Source organism: Hemiscyllium ocellatum, chromosome 25 (assembly GCF_020745735.1).
Source record: "Hemiscyllium ocellatum isolate sHemOce1 chromosome 25, sHemOce1.pat.X.cur, whole genome shotgun sequence".
Lineage (NCBI taxonomy): Eukaryota > Metazoa > Chordata > Chondrichthyes > Orectolobiformes > Hemiscylliidae > Hemiscyllium > Hemiscyllium ocellatum.
The window spans coordinates 52640374-52656027 of record NC_083425.1 but is presented as its reverse complement, the minus strand read 5'-3'; the positions used below and the strand labels follow the sequence as shown (position 1 = coordinate 52656027).

At 45.4% G+C, this 15654-nt stretch overlaps 1 protein-coding gene across 3 annotated transcripts in view; it reads right to left on the bottom strand.

Annotated features, from left to right (window-relative positions):
* LOC132827683 (transient receptor potential cation channel subfamily V member 6-like) overlaps positions 1-15654 on the bottom strand; it is a 73027-nt gene that overhangs the window by 18680 nt on the left and 38693 nt on the right. For all 3 annotated transcript variants that reach the window (XM_060844339.1, XM_060844341.1, XM_060844340.1), the window contains exons 7-11: positions 14933-15082; positions 14628-14840; positions 12644-12730; positions 8469-8545; positions 3759-3924 (exon numbers count right to left, since the gene is read on the bottom strand). In XM_060844339.1, the coding sequence (XP_060700322.1) occupies positions 3759-3924; positions 8469-8545; positions 12644-12730; positions 14628-14840; positions 14933-15082 (693 nt within the window). The remainder of the gene's footprint in view (positions 1-3758; positions 3925-8468; positions 8546-12643; positions 12731-14627; positions 14841-14932; positions 15083-15654) is intronic.

Genomic DNA, 15654 nt, shown 5'->3' with positions numbered 1-15654 from the left:
ATCTACTAGAGAAGGTACAAAATTTGGACCTACTCTTGGGAAATAAGGCAGGGCAGGTGACTAAGGTGTCAGTGGGAGAGCACTTTGGGGCCAGCGACCATAATTCTATTCGTTTTAAAATAGTGATGGAAAAGGATAGACCAGATCTAAAAGTTGAAGTTCTAAATTGGAGAAAGGCCAATTTTGACGGTATTAGGCAAGAACTTTCAAAAGCTGATTGGGAGGCAGATGTTCGCAGGTAAAGGGACGGCTAGAAAATGGGAAGCCTTCAGAAATGAGATAAAGAGAATCCAGAGAAAGTATATTCCTGTCAGGGTGAAAGGGAAGGCTGGTAGCTATAGGGAATAGTGGATGACGAAACAAATTGAGGATTTGGTTAAGAAAAAGAAGGAAGCATATGTCAGGTACAGACAGGATAGATCGAGTGAATCCTTAGAAGAGTATAAAAGCAGTAGGAGTATACTTAAGAGGGAAATCAGGAGGGCAAAAAGGGGACATGAGATAGCTTTGGCAAATAGAGTTAAGGAGAATCCAAAGAGTTTTTACAAATATATTAAGGACAAAAGGGTAACTAGGGAGAGAATAGGGCCCCTCAAAGATCAGCAAGGCAGCCTTTGTGTGGAACCACAGGAGATGGGGGAGATACTAAACGAGTATCTTGCATCAGTGTTTACCGTGGAAAAAGAAATGGAAATAATAGAATGTTGGGAAATAGATGGTGACATCTTGAAAAATGCCCAGATTACAGAGGAGGAAGTGCTGGATGTCTTGAAATGCATAAAAGTGGATAAATCCCCAGGACCCGATCAGGTGTACCCGAGAACTCTGGGAAGTGATTGCTGGGCCCTTTGCTGAGATATTTGTATCATCGATAGTCACAGGTGAGGTGCCGGAAGACTGGAGGTTGGTTAACATAGTGCCACTGTTTAGGAAGGGCGGTAAGGACAAGCCAGGGAACTATAGACCGGTGAGCCTGACCTCAGTGGTTGGCAAGTTGTTGGAGGGAATCCTGAGGGACAGGATGTACATGTATTTGGAAAGGCAAGGACTAATCAGGGATAGTCAACATGGCTTTGTGCATGGGAAATCATGTCTCACAAACTTGATTGAAGTTTTTGAAGAAGTAACAGGATTGATGAGGGCAGAGCAGTGGAAGTGATCTATATGGACTTCAGTAAGGCGTTCAACAAGGTTCCCATGGGAGACTGATCAGCAAGGTTAGATCTCATGAAATACAGGGAGAACTAGCCATTTGGATACAGAACTGGCTCAAAGGGAGAAAACAGAGGGTGGTGGTGGAGTGTTGTTTTTCAGACTGGAGGCCTGTGACCAGTGGAGTGTCACAAGGATCGGTGCTGGGTCCTCTACTTTTTGTCATTTACATAAATGATTTGGATGCGAGCATAAGAGGTACAGTTAGTAAGTTTGCAGATGACACCAAAATTGGAGGAGTAGTGGGCAGTGAAGAGGGTTACCTCAGATTACAACAGGATCTGGACCAGATGGGCCAATGGGCTGAGAAGTGGCAGATGGAGTTTAATTCAGATAAATGTGAGGTGCTGCATTTTGGGAAAGCAAATCTTAGCAGGACTCATACACTTAATGGTAAGGTCCTAGGGAGTGTTGCTGAACAAAGAGACCTTGGAGTGCAGGTTCATAGATCCTTGAAAGTGGAGTCGCAGGTAGATAGGATAGTGAAGAAGGCATTTGGTATGCTTTCCTTTATTGGTCAGAGTATTGAGTCCAGGAGTTGGGAGGACGTGTTGCGGCTGTACAGAACATTGGTTAGGCCATGTTGGAAAATTGTGTGCAATTCTGGTCTCCTTCCTATCGGAAAGATGTTGTGAAACTTGAAAGGGTTCAGAAAAGATTTACAAGGATGTTGCCAGGGTTGGAGGATTTGAGCTATAGGGTGAGGTTGAATAGGCTGGAGTTGTTTTCCCTGGAGCGTTGGAGGCTGAGGGGTGACCTTATAGAGGTTTATACAATCAAGAGGGGCATGGATAGGATAAATAGGCAAAGTCTTTTCCCTGGGGTGGGAGAGTCCAGAATTTAAGGGCATAGGGTGTAGGGTGAGAGGGGAACGATATAAGAGACCTACGGGCAACTTTTTCACGCAGAGGATGGTACGTGTATGGAATGAGCTACCAGAGGATGTAGTGGAGGCTGCTACAATTGCAACATTTAAAAGGCATTTGGATGGGTAAATGAATAGGAAGGGTTTGGAGGGATATGGGCCAGGTGCTGGCAGGTGGGACTAGATTGGGCTGGGATATCTGGTCAGCATGGACAGGTTGGACCGAATGGTCTGTTTCCATTCTGTACATCTCTATGACTCTATGACACATTTGATAACGTATCGTGAATAAGGCTACTCCTTAAGAGGCGTGGTATATATGCATGGATTGAAGATTGGCTCATTAGTGACAACGTTGGGATAAAGGGGGCGTTTTCAGGATGGATACCACAGATATCAGGGCTCGGGCCATTGCTTTTTCTACCTATATGTTTGGATGAGGAAAGATTAGCTTAGATTCCCTACAGTGTGGAAAAAGGCCCTTCGGCCCAACAAGTCCACACCGACCCATTTCCCTCTGAGTAATGCACCTCACACTACGGGCAATTTAGCATGGCCAATTCACCTAACCTACACATCTTTGGATTGTGGGAGGAAACCAGAGAACCCGGAGGATACCCACGCAGACAGGGGGAGAATGTGCAAAATCCACACAGACAGTCGCCCGAGGCTGGGATTGAACCTAAGTCCCTGGTGCTGTGAGGCAGCAATGCTAACCAAGGAGCCACTGTGCCACCCCACAGAGGGCCACAGGCCATTCCTGTGCCAGCAGCACCATGGCACAGGTGGGCAAACAAATAGCCATCTTGTGCTCCTGTTCTCAACGTCAGTGGTGTTATCAAGAGTGGGCCTCAATCAGAGGTCAGAGGTCATAGGTGGTGGAAAGTAGAAAAGAGGAACTGAAGGCTTGTGTTTTGGATTCTGTGGGGTGTGTAGTAACTTGGAATGAGAGTGGTCTGCATCAAGGTGTAGATTAGAGAAACTGAGGACTTGGGGGTTGATGGGAGCCGAAAATGTGTTGCTGGAAAAGTGCAGCAGTTCAGGCAACATCCATGGAGCAGGAGATTCGACGTTTCGGGCATAAGCCCTTCTTCAGGAATTGTGACTAGATCGTGGGTACCTTTCTCCAAATCTCTGGATCAGTAAAATGTGTCTATTTCTTATTTTGTACCAGTGTACTGTCTCCCCATTTGGCTCCCACCAACCGAGGAGAAAGGCTTATGCCTGAAACGTCGAATCGACTGTTCCTTGGATGCTGCGCTTTTCCAGCAACACATTTTCAGCTCTGATCTCCAGCATCTGCAGTCCTCACTTTCTCCCCGCTTGATGGGAGCCAAATGGGGAGACAGTACACTGGTACAAAATAAGAAATAGACCCATTTTATTGATCCAGAGATTTGGAAAAAGGTACCCACGATCTAGTCACGATACTCTTTATCAGAGAGGTAGAAACTCGCCCGATCCCTGACAGACAATCTCTTGACCCCCATCCCTTGACCAATCATATCAACACTAAATCTGTTAACTTTCATTGACTTTGCACAGAATGCAGTGAATGTTTGGAGCACTCTGTCCTGACTTGTTCCTTGCTGTTTTAATGCGTTCCCTGTTCAGTATGTAAAGAACATTGCAGTCTGGAACTGCGGACTGTTTGTCCCCCGGGCAGATTCTGTTTGTTTACCTTCTGGAGGAGGATGGCAAATGGCCCAAGTATCCGGAATCCCCGGAAGAAGTATATGGAATTGCACCAGGCCATGGCGATGGCCAGAGCCATGAAGAATCCCTCGGAGCCCGCGCTGGTTACTCGGAGGAGGAGGATCAGCAGCACCAGGAACGCAAAGCAGATTCTGTCAAAGGGAGAGGAGAACAAGAAAGGTTGCAGTGAGGAAATATCACAGCAGCGGGCGGGGGATGAGTGTGGATCGAAGGAAGAACTGTGTATTTTGGAAATGGCATGAAGTTAAGCGATTCAAATACTAAAAGTACGGTCTTCTCTGCCTGAGGGCAGATCTGACCCAAAGCACCACACATCCAGCATGGGAGGGCAATGAAGCAGGTCTCAAACATCAAACCCAGCCAGCACACAGATCTCATGTCGTTACACATGAAGGGTAGGTCTATGAGACTGGCTGGGAAATGGAGATTGAATACACCCAATTAAACAACACAAACGGCTTGAGGGGCTCAATGGTTTCCATCTGTTCCAAATTCAGAAAAGGAAAAACCGAATGGAAAGTTGCAACATGGAGACAGAGAGTCAAAGGAAGATGGCAGGAGAGTGAGGACAGGAGAAACTGTGATAGAGAGAAGGAGAGGTGGAGAAGCGGAGAGAGAGAGAGACAAAGGGAGAAACAGAGTGAGGAAATAATTTCAGTGTGTGCAACAGACAGAGACCAAAGCAAGAAGTAGCACAAAGACACAGAGGGAGAGGAGGAAAAAGGCAGAGAGAGAGGAGGATAGTGACGGAGAGAGAGGAGGACAGAGACCTAGAGAGAGAGAAGAACAGAGATAGAGCGAAAGGAGGAAAGAGACGGAGAGAGAGGAGGAAAGAGACAGAAGGAGAGGAGAAAAGCAATGGAGAGAGAGGAGGAAAGAGACGGAGGGAGAGGAGGAAGGAGACAGAGAGAGAGGAGGAGGGAGACGGAGAGAGATGAGGAAAGAGACAGAGGGAGAGGAGGAAAGAGACAGAGAGAGAGGAAGAAAGAGATGGAGAGAGAGGACGAAAGTGACAGAGAAGGAGGAGGAAATAGACAGAGGGAAAGGAGGAAAGAGATAGAGAGAGGAGGAAAGAGACGGAAGGAGAGGAGGAAGGAGACGGAGAGAGATGAGGAAAGAGACAGAGGGAGAGTAGGTAAGAGACTGAGAGAGAGGAGGAAAGAGACAGGGGGAGAGGATGAAAGAGACGGAGAGAGAGGAGGAAAGAGACGGAGGGAGAGGAGGAAGGAGACGGAGGGAGAGGAGGAAGGAGACAGAGAGAGGGGAGGAGGGAGACGGAGAGAGATAAGGAAAGAGACGGAGAGAGAGGAGGAAAGAGACAGAGAGGAGCAAAGAGACGGAGTGATAGGAAGAAAGAGATGGGGAGAGAGGAGGAAAGAGACAGAGTGAGAGGAGGAAAGAGGCAGAAGGAAAGAAAAATAACAGGAGAATGTGAGATGCCATAACAGATTGAAATGGAAGAAAAAGGAGAGAGAAAGATCAAGGACTGGGAGCAGAGGAACAAGAAAAGACACAGAGAGACAACAGAAGCAAGAAATGTAATAATAGGAAGGCGGGAGATTGGAAGAAGCAGTGCAACACATGAGAGGAAATTCCTAGAAATCTTTGTAGAAATAACAAGCAGGTTGGACAAAGAAAGTTATCCAAAGAAGGCCTTTGACAAGGTGCCGCACAGGAGACTGTTGGGTAAGGTAAGGGTCCCTGGTGTTCGAGGCAAGGTGCCAGCATGGATAGAAGCTTGGCTGTCTGACAGGAAGCAGACAGTGGGGATAAAGCTGCTCTTCTCAGGATGGCAGCCAGTGACAAGTGATGTTCCACAAGGCTCAGTGTTTGGACCACAACGTTTCACTTTAACAATATAGATGAAGCAACTGAGGGCATTCTGGCTAAGTTTGCAGATGATACAAAGATAGGTTGAGGGACAGGTAGAATTGAGGAGGCAGGGAGGCTGCAGAAGGATTTGGACAGGTTAGGGGAGTAGGCAAAGATGTGGCAGATGGAGTACAACTTGGGAAAGTGTAAGGTCATGCACATTCGCAGGAAAAATAGACACATGGACTATTTTCTAAATGGGGAGATAATTCATTAGTCTGAAGTACAAAGAGACTTGAGAGTTCTAGTCCAGGATTCTCTCAAGGGACACTTGCAGGTTGAGTCAGTAGTTAGGAAGGCAACTGCAGTGTTGGCATTCGTTTTGACAGGACTTGAATATAAAAGCAGGGATGTACTTTGAGGGCCTATAACACTATGGACAGGCCACATTTGGAGTATTGTAGGCAGTTTTGGGTCCCACATCTCAGGAAGAATGCACTGGCCTTGGAGCAGGTTCCTGAGAATGATCTCAGCAATGAAAAGCTTAATATATGAGGAACGTTTAAGGAATCTGGGTCTATACTTGATGGAGTTTAGAAAGATGGGGGGGATCTAATTGAAACTTACAGAATATTGAATGGCCTGGACAGAGTGGATGTTGTGAAGATGTTTCCATTGGTAGGAGAGACTAGGACCCAAGTGCACAGCCTTAGAGTAAAGGGAAGACCTTTGAGGAGAAACTTCTTCAATCAGAGAGTGGTGAACATATGGAATTCGCTGCCAAGAAGGCGGTGGAAGCCAGGTCAACGAGATTGGGGTAGCACAGTGACTCAGTGGTCTGGCCTGCTGCGCTTTTCCAGCAACACATTTTCAGCTCTGATCTCCAGCATCTGCAGTCCTCACTTTCTCCTCCGGCTCAGTGGTTAACACGACTACCTCACAGCATCAGGGACCTGGATTTGATTCCTGCCTCGGGCGACTGTCTGTGTGGAGTTCGCACATTCTCCGCGTGTCTGTGTGGGTGTCCTCCCACAATCCAAAGATGTGCAGGTTAGGTGAAATGGCCATGCTAAATTGCCCAAAGTGTTCAGGGAGGTGTAGGTTAGGTCCTCAAGTCAGGGGTAAATATAGGGAAGGGGAATGGGTCTGGGTGGGTTACTCTTTGGAGGGTCAGTGTAGACTTGTTGGGCCAAATGGCCTGTTTCTTTACTGTAGGGATTCTATGGTAGGTTCTTGATTGTCATGGGGATCAAGGGATACAGGGAGAATGGGGTTGATTATCTTAATATCCACGGTTGAATCGCGAAGCAGAATCAATGGGCTGAATGGCCTAATTTCTGCTCCTGTGTCTTATGGTCTTCAATAAAATAATATCTCAAAAAGTGACTAAAAAACAGTGAAGAATAGATAGTGAGGGCAAGAAGTCAAAGTGAAAATGATACCGAAGAGATTAACAACTGACAAGCAACATAATAAGGGAGGGAAGGGAAATAAACTTTTGAAAAACAAAAAGAAGAATAAAAAGACAAAGTGCAACAAAAGTGGACCATTTAAAACGATGGCATTTAGGATGCTGCCTCAAACGTGTGGTGAACAAATGCACTAAAAATCTTTGACTTCAAAGATTTGGTTCTCCACTCTGGACTGAGTTAGATGTTATTAATATCGCAGAACTGAAGATATCACAATCTGCCCCATTGCTACAGCGTTCAATTCCCATTCCTGATCACTATCCCTTACAGATGTTCGACAAGGGCAGGTCAATCTCGCTTCCTAGTGGTTGACACAACTCAGTGGATTGTTAGGCCAATTGAGAGGACAGTTAGATGGCACGGTGGCTCAGATCTGAGGTTACAATCAGATCAGCCATGATTTTGCACAGTAGCAGAGGGGCTGAATGGCCAACTCCTGTTCTTTGTCCATATGGCAGACTCCTTCCCTGACGGGTTTAGTGAACCAGATGGTTTTTACAACAGTCATGGTCGCCATTCCAGATTTTTTTTTTGTTGAGATTAAATTCCATGAGCTGCCACAATGGGATTTGAACCTGTCCCTGGAGTACCAACCCAGCCTTCTGGATGGCTAGAGTCAGGCATGTGGTGCTGGAAAAGAACAGCAGGTCAGGCAGCATACGAGGAACAGGAGAATCGACGTTTCGGGCAAAAGCCCTTCGTCAGGAATGAGGCTGGGAGCCTCAGAGGTGGAGAGATAAATGGGAGGGGGTTGGGGCTGGGGAGAAGGTAGCCAAGAGTGCAATAGGTGGATGGAAGTGGGGAGGAAGGTGATAGGTTGGAGAGGAGGGTGGAGCGGATAGGTGGGAAGGAAGATGGACAAATGGAATGGGTCATGAGGATGGTGCTGAGCTGGAAGGTTGGAATTGGGGTAAGGTGGGGGAGGGGAAATGAGGAAACTGGTGAAGTCCACATTGATACCCTGGGTTTGGAGGGTCCCAAGACAGAAGATGATGCGTTCTTCCTCCAGGCGTTGGGTGGTGAAGGAGTGGCAGTGGAGGAGGCCCAGGACCTGCATGTCCTCAGAGGAGTGGGAGGGGGTGTTGAAGTGTTCGGCCATGGGATGGTGGAGTTGATTGGTGCGGTTGTCCTGGAGATGTTCTCTGAAACACTCTGCAAGTAGGCGTCCTATCTCCCCAGTGTAGAGGAGACTTCCTCCTCTGGATGACAGGCCCAGTGACATTACCACTACATCATCTTCCCAAAGAATTCAACAAGATACTATGATCATTGAAAGAAAGGCAGAGATTGGAAGACAGTGATGAAACAGAGAAAAGCTGGAGGTGTGAATATTTCCAAATTAATGGCAAGTTTAACTAGACTCCTTAAAAAAAAGTTGTCATTTTACTCACATTATAACATGGAATGGGCCTCCGAGGACGGTTTTCCCGAAATATCCTGCTGTTCCATATCGGAGGATGTCGGCACTCTAGCGAATGAAAAACGAAAGAAGCAATTCACAAAGATTTCTTGCATTGCAGGAACAGATTTTTCACTTTCAGTAATGATGGGGCCCTGGAAATGGAGGTTGGGAGTCTCACTCATGGTGAATGGTAGGGCCTTAAGTAGTGTAGTGGAACAGAGGGACCTTGGAGTTCAGGTATACGGTTCTCTGAGAGTGGAGTCACAGGTAGACAGGGCAGTGAAGGTGGGTTTTGGTACACTGGCCTTCATCAGTCAGGGCACTGAATATAGAAGTTGGGAAGTTATGTTGCAATTATACAGGATGTTGGTGAGGTCACACTTGGAGTATTGTACTCAGTTTTGGTCACCTTGCTATAGGAAGGACGTTATTAAACTGAAAAGAGTGCAGCAGAAATTTACAAAGATGTTGGCAGGACTCAACGGTCTGAGTTTTAGGAGAGGTTGGACAAGCTAGGACTTTTCTCTTTAGAGCATAGGAGACTGAGTGGGGAATCTTATAGAAGTGTATATGACCTTGAGAGGCATGGATAGGGTGAATGCACTCAGTCTTTTTCCCCGGGTTGGGGAATCGAGGACTAGAGGGCATCAGTTTAAAGTTAGAGGGGAAAGAATAAAAGGGAATCTGAGGGACATCTTCTTTGTACAGAGAATGGTACACATATGGAATGAGCTGCCAACGGGAGTGGTTGAGGCAGGTACATTAACAATATTTAAAAGGCATTTGGACAAATACACGGATAGGAAAGGTTTAGGAGGATATGGGCCAAGTGCAGGGAAACAGGGTTAGCATGGATGGACGTATTGGTTGGTGTTGACCAGTTTGTGCCAAAGGGTCTGTCTCTGTGCTGTAGGACTCGATGACTCAGCTTTGGCCCATGTCCTCATGCTGTGGATCAGAATATGATGGCTGCTACTCTCACTCCAGAAACTCAACCCCGTCGTCAAAGTCAATACTGGTGTCATGCCGCATGGTCAGAGATGCCGTCCTTCAAATGGGGTGTCAAATCGAGACCCTGCCCTCTGGGCAGATATAAGTTTGAAGGCGACCAGAAGGGTTCTTCCCAGTTAGCTGACAAATATTTATTCCTCATCCGGGATCGCTCAAACAAGTGAGCTGACCATTATCACAGCACTGTCAGTGGCAGGTGCCTGGACACAAACTGGTGGTCTCACCTCCTGTGCTATATCACCACATTTCAACAAAAATTACCTCACAGTTTGTGAGTACTTTGGGGTGTGCTAAGTCTGTGAATAATGGATTACAACACAGAGGAAGGCTATTAAACCCCATCACTCTGCCAGAGCAACTTAGCAAGTCCTACTCTCCCTGTAACCCTTCAATTCCTTTCCTTTCAAATGGTTTGGCCATTCCCTCCTGAAAATTCACCGGTAAGTCTGCCTCCTCCACACTCTGCAATCTAGATCCAAAGCACTGGCTGCATTAAAAATCTCTTCCTCATGTCAGCTACAGCTCCTTTAAATCTCTTTAAGCATCCCTCTGGTTCTCAACCCTTCCACCCATGAGAAAGATCGAGACGTGTAATGATATCAAACAATCTCCTTCTTCTAAGAATAACAACTCAACTTCTATCCCTGTAACTGAAGTCCCACATTGCTGAAACTATGGTAGTAAATCTTTCTAGGGTCTTCACGTCACTCCTAATGTATAACTGAGTGGAACACTACTGTTGAGATCAAGCCAGTTTTTAAAAAAAGTCGCTTTCATGCTTCCAGTTATAACACTCGGTATTTTGAGTGCATTTGTCAATTTTGTTGTCACCTTCAACAAATTGTTCACACATATACTAGGTCTCTGCTCCTGTGATACTTCTGAGAATTGTATACTTTAATTTTTATTGGCACTCCTCGTTCTTCTTTCTAAAATGTGTCTGTTCACAATTCTCTGCGTTATATTTCATTCGGCCCATTCTATTATTCCACATACTCTAGAAGTCTATCTCAATTCTCTTCGCAGTTCACAATACTTCCCAAGTTTTCTGCCATCAGCGAATTTTACAACGGTGCCCTGTACATTTATGTCCAAGTCATTAACATGGATGAAGGACAGTATCACCCCCAGTGGTATCCCACTCTATATCTTCTCCTGTACATAATACAACTATGGATCACTCCTCCCCTCCCTGCCATTCTGTCAACATGGTACCATGTGCTGTCCAATTTATTCTATTGGTTCTAACATTGCTGAGATGTCTCCTGGACAGGATCTTGTGCCCTCCCCATGGCAGGTTTGGTGGTAGGGGGCATTAAATTGGGCAGAAGGGAAGGAGTTCATTGCTGATTAAGAACTAAACATAGAAATTGTTGGAGAAGCTCAGCAGCTCTGGCAGTGGAGAGAAAGCAGAGTTAATGTTTCGGGTTGAATAATCCTTCCTCAGAACTTGCTGATTAAACCAAAAGTTGAAAAGACCCATGGACAGTCTTCTTTTCCCACTGCCATTGAGACCTTTTGACGAGCCAAATCGTTGCCTACTTGAGGCCTTCACCCCACCTCCCAATGGGGTTTCCTAAGTAGAGGACAGGGGTCCCACCACACACAGAGCACCACCCGACTTTGACACCATGGCCCTTGGGCTCCAAGGGTGGTTCCTCATTTAAACGCACTGTGTGAGGGACCCAGCATTGGGAAGTTGGGGTTGGGGTTAGCAATTCAAAGCCACTCCCTGTCTTGTTGCTGACCATCCTTGATGAGTGCTCTCCAGTGGACGCCGTACTGAAAGTAGCTATCGTCTCCCTGCTGAATACAGGATAGCAGTTTGTCTCTGACTAGCCACTGATGGGACTTTCACCTCCAGGATCATTGGTCCATTGGGCAAGTCTGTCTTGGTTATGTCAAGTGCCTGAGTGACAGTTGGGTTTCCTCATCTGTTACAATGGGGTTTCCCTAAAAGGAATGATGAGAGGTTCCTATCAGTTGTCATGTTCATGGAAGATTTTCCACATGTCTTAATTAAATCCAGCTCAATATATGACACTTTGCAAGTTTTGAGCAGGTTTGTCGCTCTGGTTGAGCTTCTGGCTGTAGGTTTGCTCGCTGAGCTGGAAGGTTCATTTTCAGATGTTTCGTCACCATACTAGGTAACATCTTCAGTGAGCCTCCGGATGAAGCACTGGTGGTGTAGCCCACTTTCTATTTATATGTTTGTGATTCCTAGGGTTGGTGATGCCAGACTACTCAGACCCCTTGGCATCATGGTAGCCCACAAACCCAACACACTAAAACAGCAGCTAATGAACTTGAAAGGCCCTATACAGACAACAGCAAAACTAGTGTCATTTACAAAATACCATGCAAGGACTGTAACAAACACTACGGTGGACAAACAGGCAGAAAACTAGCCACCAGGATACATGAACATCAACTAGCCACAAAAAGACATGACCCACTCTCACTAGTATCCTTACATACGGATAAGGAAGGACATCACTTCAACTGGGACAACACATCCATCCTAGGACAAGCCAAACAAAGACACGCACGAGAATTCCTAGAAGCATGGCATTCCAACCGGAACTCAATCATCAAACATATTGACTTGGATGCCATTTACCACCCTCTGAGAAAAAGAACAGGAAATGATATCACCACAGGAAATTACATCACCAACTCTAGGAAACTCAAACTTATAATGAAAGCAGGCCATACCACCAGTGCTTCATTCAGAGGCTCGCTGACGATATTACCTAGTCTGGTGACAAAACATCTGAAAACTAGCTCAGCGAGCAAACCTACATCCAGATGTGACACTTTATTAAATATCTTTTGGAAGACAATGTAGAATAGATGGGTTTTTATGGGAAATCAATGAGAGCTTCACAGTCATTGTTACTGAGAAAAACATTCAATTCCAGATTTTACTGAATTGAAATTCAACCAGATGCCATGGTGAGATTTGAACCCTTGTTTCCTAACCCTCTAGATTACTCATCTAATCACTATTACCACCAGGCTGCTGTCTGCCCTCATTCTCCATATCAGGCAAATATAGATTTCACTGGCGTTTGCTGGGATATTCTTTTGTAATCACAGTGATAGATTAAACTCCGCACACTCCCTCAGCAAATCAAAAATAAACTTTCTTACTTCTATCAGAAGGATGGCTATGGCTCCAAAGACAGAAATGATCTCCCCCACCAAGCGGATGTAGTCTCCATTTGATGTGTAGCACAGCTGGAATCAGAAGCAGAGAGTGAAAATTATACCCAGTGGCACAGCAATAGTTCAAAGGATGAACTGGAGGTTAGTGTCAGCGTTAGGTCTTTAGTATAGCAAGCAAATTCTATTCTACTACTTCACTGAGAGGCACAAATCACTGAAATGGAAGATGCTAAAGTATAGCCCACACTATTAGATTAGATTATTTACAGCGTGGAAACAGGCCCTTCGGCCCAACAAGTTCACACTGACCCACCGAAGCGCAACCCACCCAGACCCATTCCCCTATATTTACCCTTTCACCTAACACTAGGAGCAATTTAGCATGGCCAGTTCACCTAACCTGCACATTTTTGGACTGTGGGAAGAAACCGGAGCACCCAGAGGAAACCCACGCAGACACGGGGAGAATGTGCAAACTCCACACAGACAAGACCCCGAGGCTGGAATCGAACCTAGGACCCTGGTGCTGTGAGGCAGCAATGCTAACCACTGAGCCACTATGAAAAGTCTCACTTGGTTTGAGAAATTTTCACAAATGCTCCTAGGAAGTCACTTTGCCTCAGCCACAAACTTGGTGCTAAACATCCAAATAACTTCTGTAAAAATTCACAAATAAATAAAATATATGCTTCTCCATCTATCGGTGGTAACACCATTGAAATTGTATTTCTATCACAGCGAGTCGTGCAATCTGTAGTCTAATGCCCCTATAATTAGACTTCTAGGTTAGATTAGATTAGATTAGAGGAAAAATGGCTAAAACACTCCAATCTGGGCAATATTCAGACAATATCATCTGCACCCTCTCCAAAGCCTCCACATCCTTCTGATAGTGTGTGACCAGAACTGCCCACAGTATTCTAAATGTGGCCTGACCAAAGTCTTACACAATTGCAACATGACTTGGCAATGTTAGTATTCAATGCCCCACCTGATGAAGACAAGCCTGCCATATGCCTTCTTTACCACCTTATCCACTTGCACTGCCACTTTCAGGGATATCTGGGCTTGGACCTCATGAACTCCCTGTATATTAATGCTCCAAACGGTCCATATACAGTATACTTTCCTCTGGTATTTGACCTCCCAAAATGCATCAACTCACACTTGCCTGGATTAAACTAACCCCAACCCATTTGCCATTTCTCCACCCACTTTCTAGCTGATCTATTTCCTGCTGTATGCTTTTATAATCTTCCTCACATCTCCACCATCTTCCATGTCATCTGCAATTTACTAATCAGACCACCAACCTTTTCATCCAAAACAATGAGATATATTACAAACAAGGGGGTCCCAGCACTGATCCCTGTGGAACAGCACTGGCCACAGACCTCCAGCAAGAAATACACACCTCCATGACTACGCTCTATCTTTTATGGCCAAGCCACATTTGCATCTAACTTGTCAGCTCACCATTGATTCTATGCAACTTGATCTTCTGCATAGCCAACCATAATGGACCTTGTCAAATGCTTTGGTACATTCTATGTAGATTATATCCAGTGCCTTATCCTCATCAATCACCTTCATCACTTCCTCAAAAAACTCAATCAGGTTTGCGAGACAAGATTTCCCCTGCACAAAGCCATGCTGACCATCCCTAATAAATCCAAATGCAAGTAGATTCTGCCCCTCAGACTGTTCATCAAAAGTAATTTCCCTACCACTGACACAAGGCTCACCAACATATTAATCCCAGATTATCCCTGTCGCCCTTAAAGGAACATCATTGGCTGAGGGGTCACAGTAGTCTCAACTACTTATCTCTGTAAGTCACAACACACCCTAAATTCTGATCCTTTAAGCAAACCTAGAAATATCCCAACCCCCTTTCCCCCATTCTGCTGCCATGCACCAAACAGTAGCTGCTACCACTCCACCAGTGGCCCATGGTTATGGTACTAACATTTAATGGCGCCTCTTCCAATATCTGTGTGTCCCTAGGGTCTGTGACATTGTCACGACGTGGTATAAGAGGTCGAAAGATGCAACAGGAGGTGAATATGATAATGTAGATGAAGTAGAAGAGAGCAATGGTTCGGAAATAATACTTTCCATATCTGTTCCACTTGAAATGGATCAGGGCTTTGATCGGAGGGAGGTTGAGGATTTTCAGGGCCTGTAGAAACAGAACGATGTGGAAACATTCAGGGTTTGACCTTCACTCAGTCACCTTCAGAGGATGTTTCTGTCTGGAACTCCTCGGCTCACCTCAACTTCATTACTGCAAATAACCAGGTCAAGGACAGAGTGGTCATCATCCCAGGAATCAATACCAGAGAGATCGTAGAAGGTGGCAGAGATAGGTTTGAAAAACCATTCAATCTGGCGTTTCCTCTTTCTCAATAGATGTTGGAACAGCTGCAGAATACAAAACCAAATCCAACATGTTAGTTGCTGTCGTTTATTTTTTCTCTCTTCCTGTCAGATTGAAAATGGGTTGCAAGAATAACCACAGACAGTCCTGTATTCAATATGTTGCTCAGGCAAGGCATAGTATTTCTGCACAGGGTGGAAATGCCAGGGATAAGCAGCGTGAGTGTGAGATTACAGGGTTCATTCAGTGAAGCTGTTTCGGAAATTAAGAGAGAAGGTTCTAATGCATGATAGTGTAGATTATGCATGGAAAGTTAAAACAAAAACCTTACACAGTGCTTCTTACTCGTTCACTGGATGTATTTTAACTTGTAGGCATATACATTTTGTTGAAATGCAGTCATTGTTGTAATGTAAGAACCCAGCAGCCATTTCAGTGGGACCCCACGATTCACAAGATGGATGATCAGATAACCTATTGTAGTGATCTCTCAGGTTTCCTTTGAAAATGCCATTAAATATTTTCTGCACCTAAGAGGTGCATAATGTTGAGGTTAATTGTCCTAACTGAAAGACAACATCTCTGACAGGGCAACAGTACTGCACTGCGGTATGAG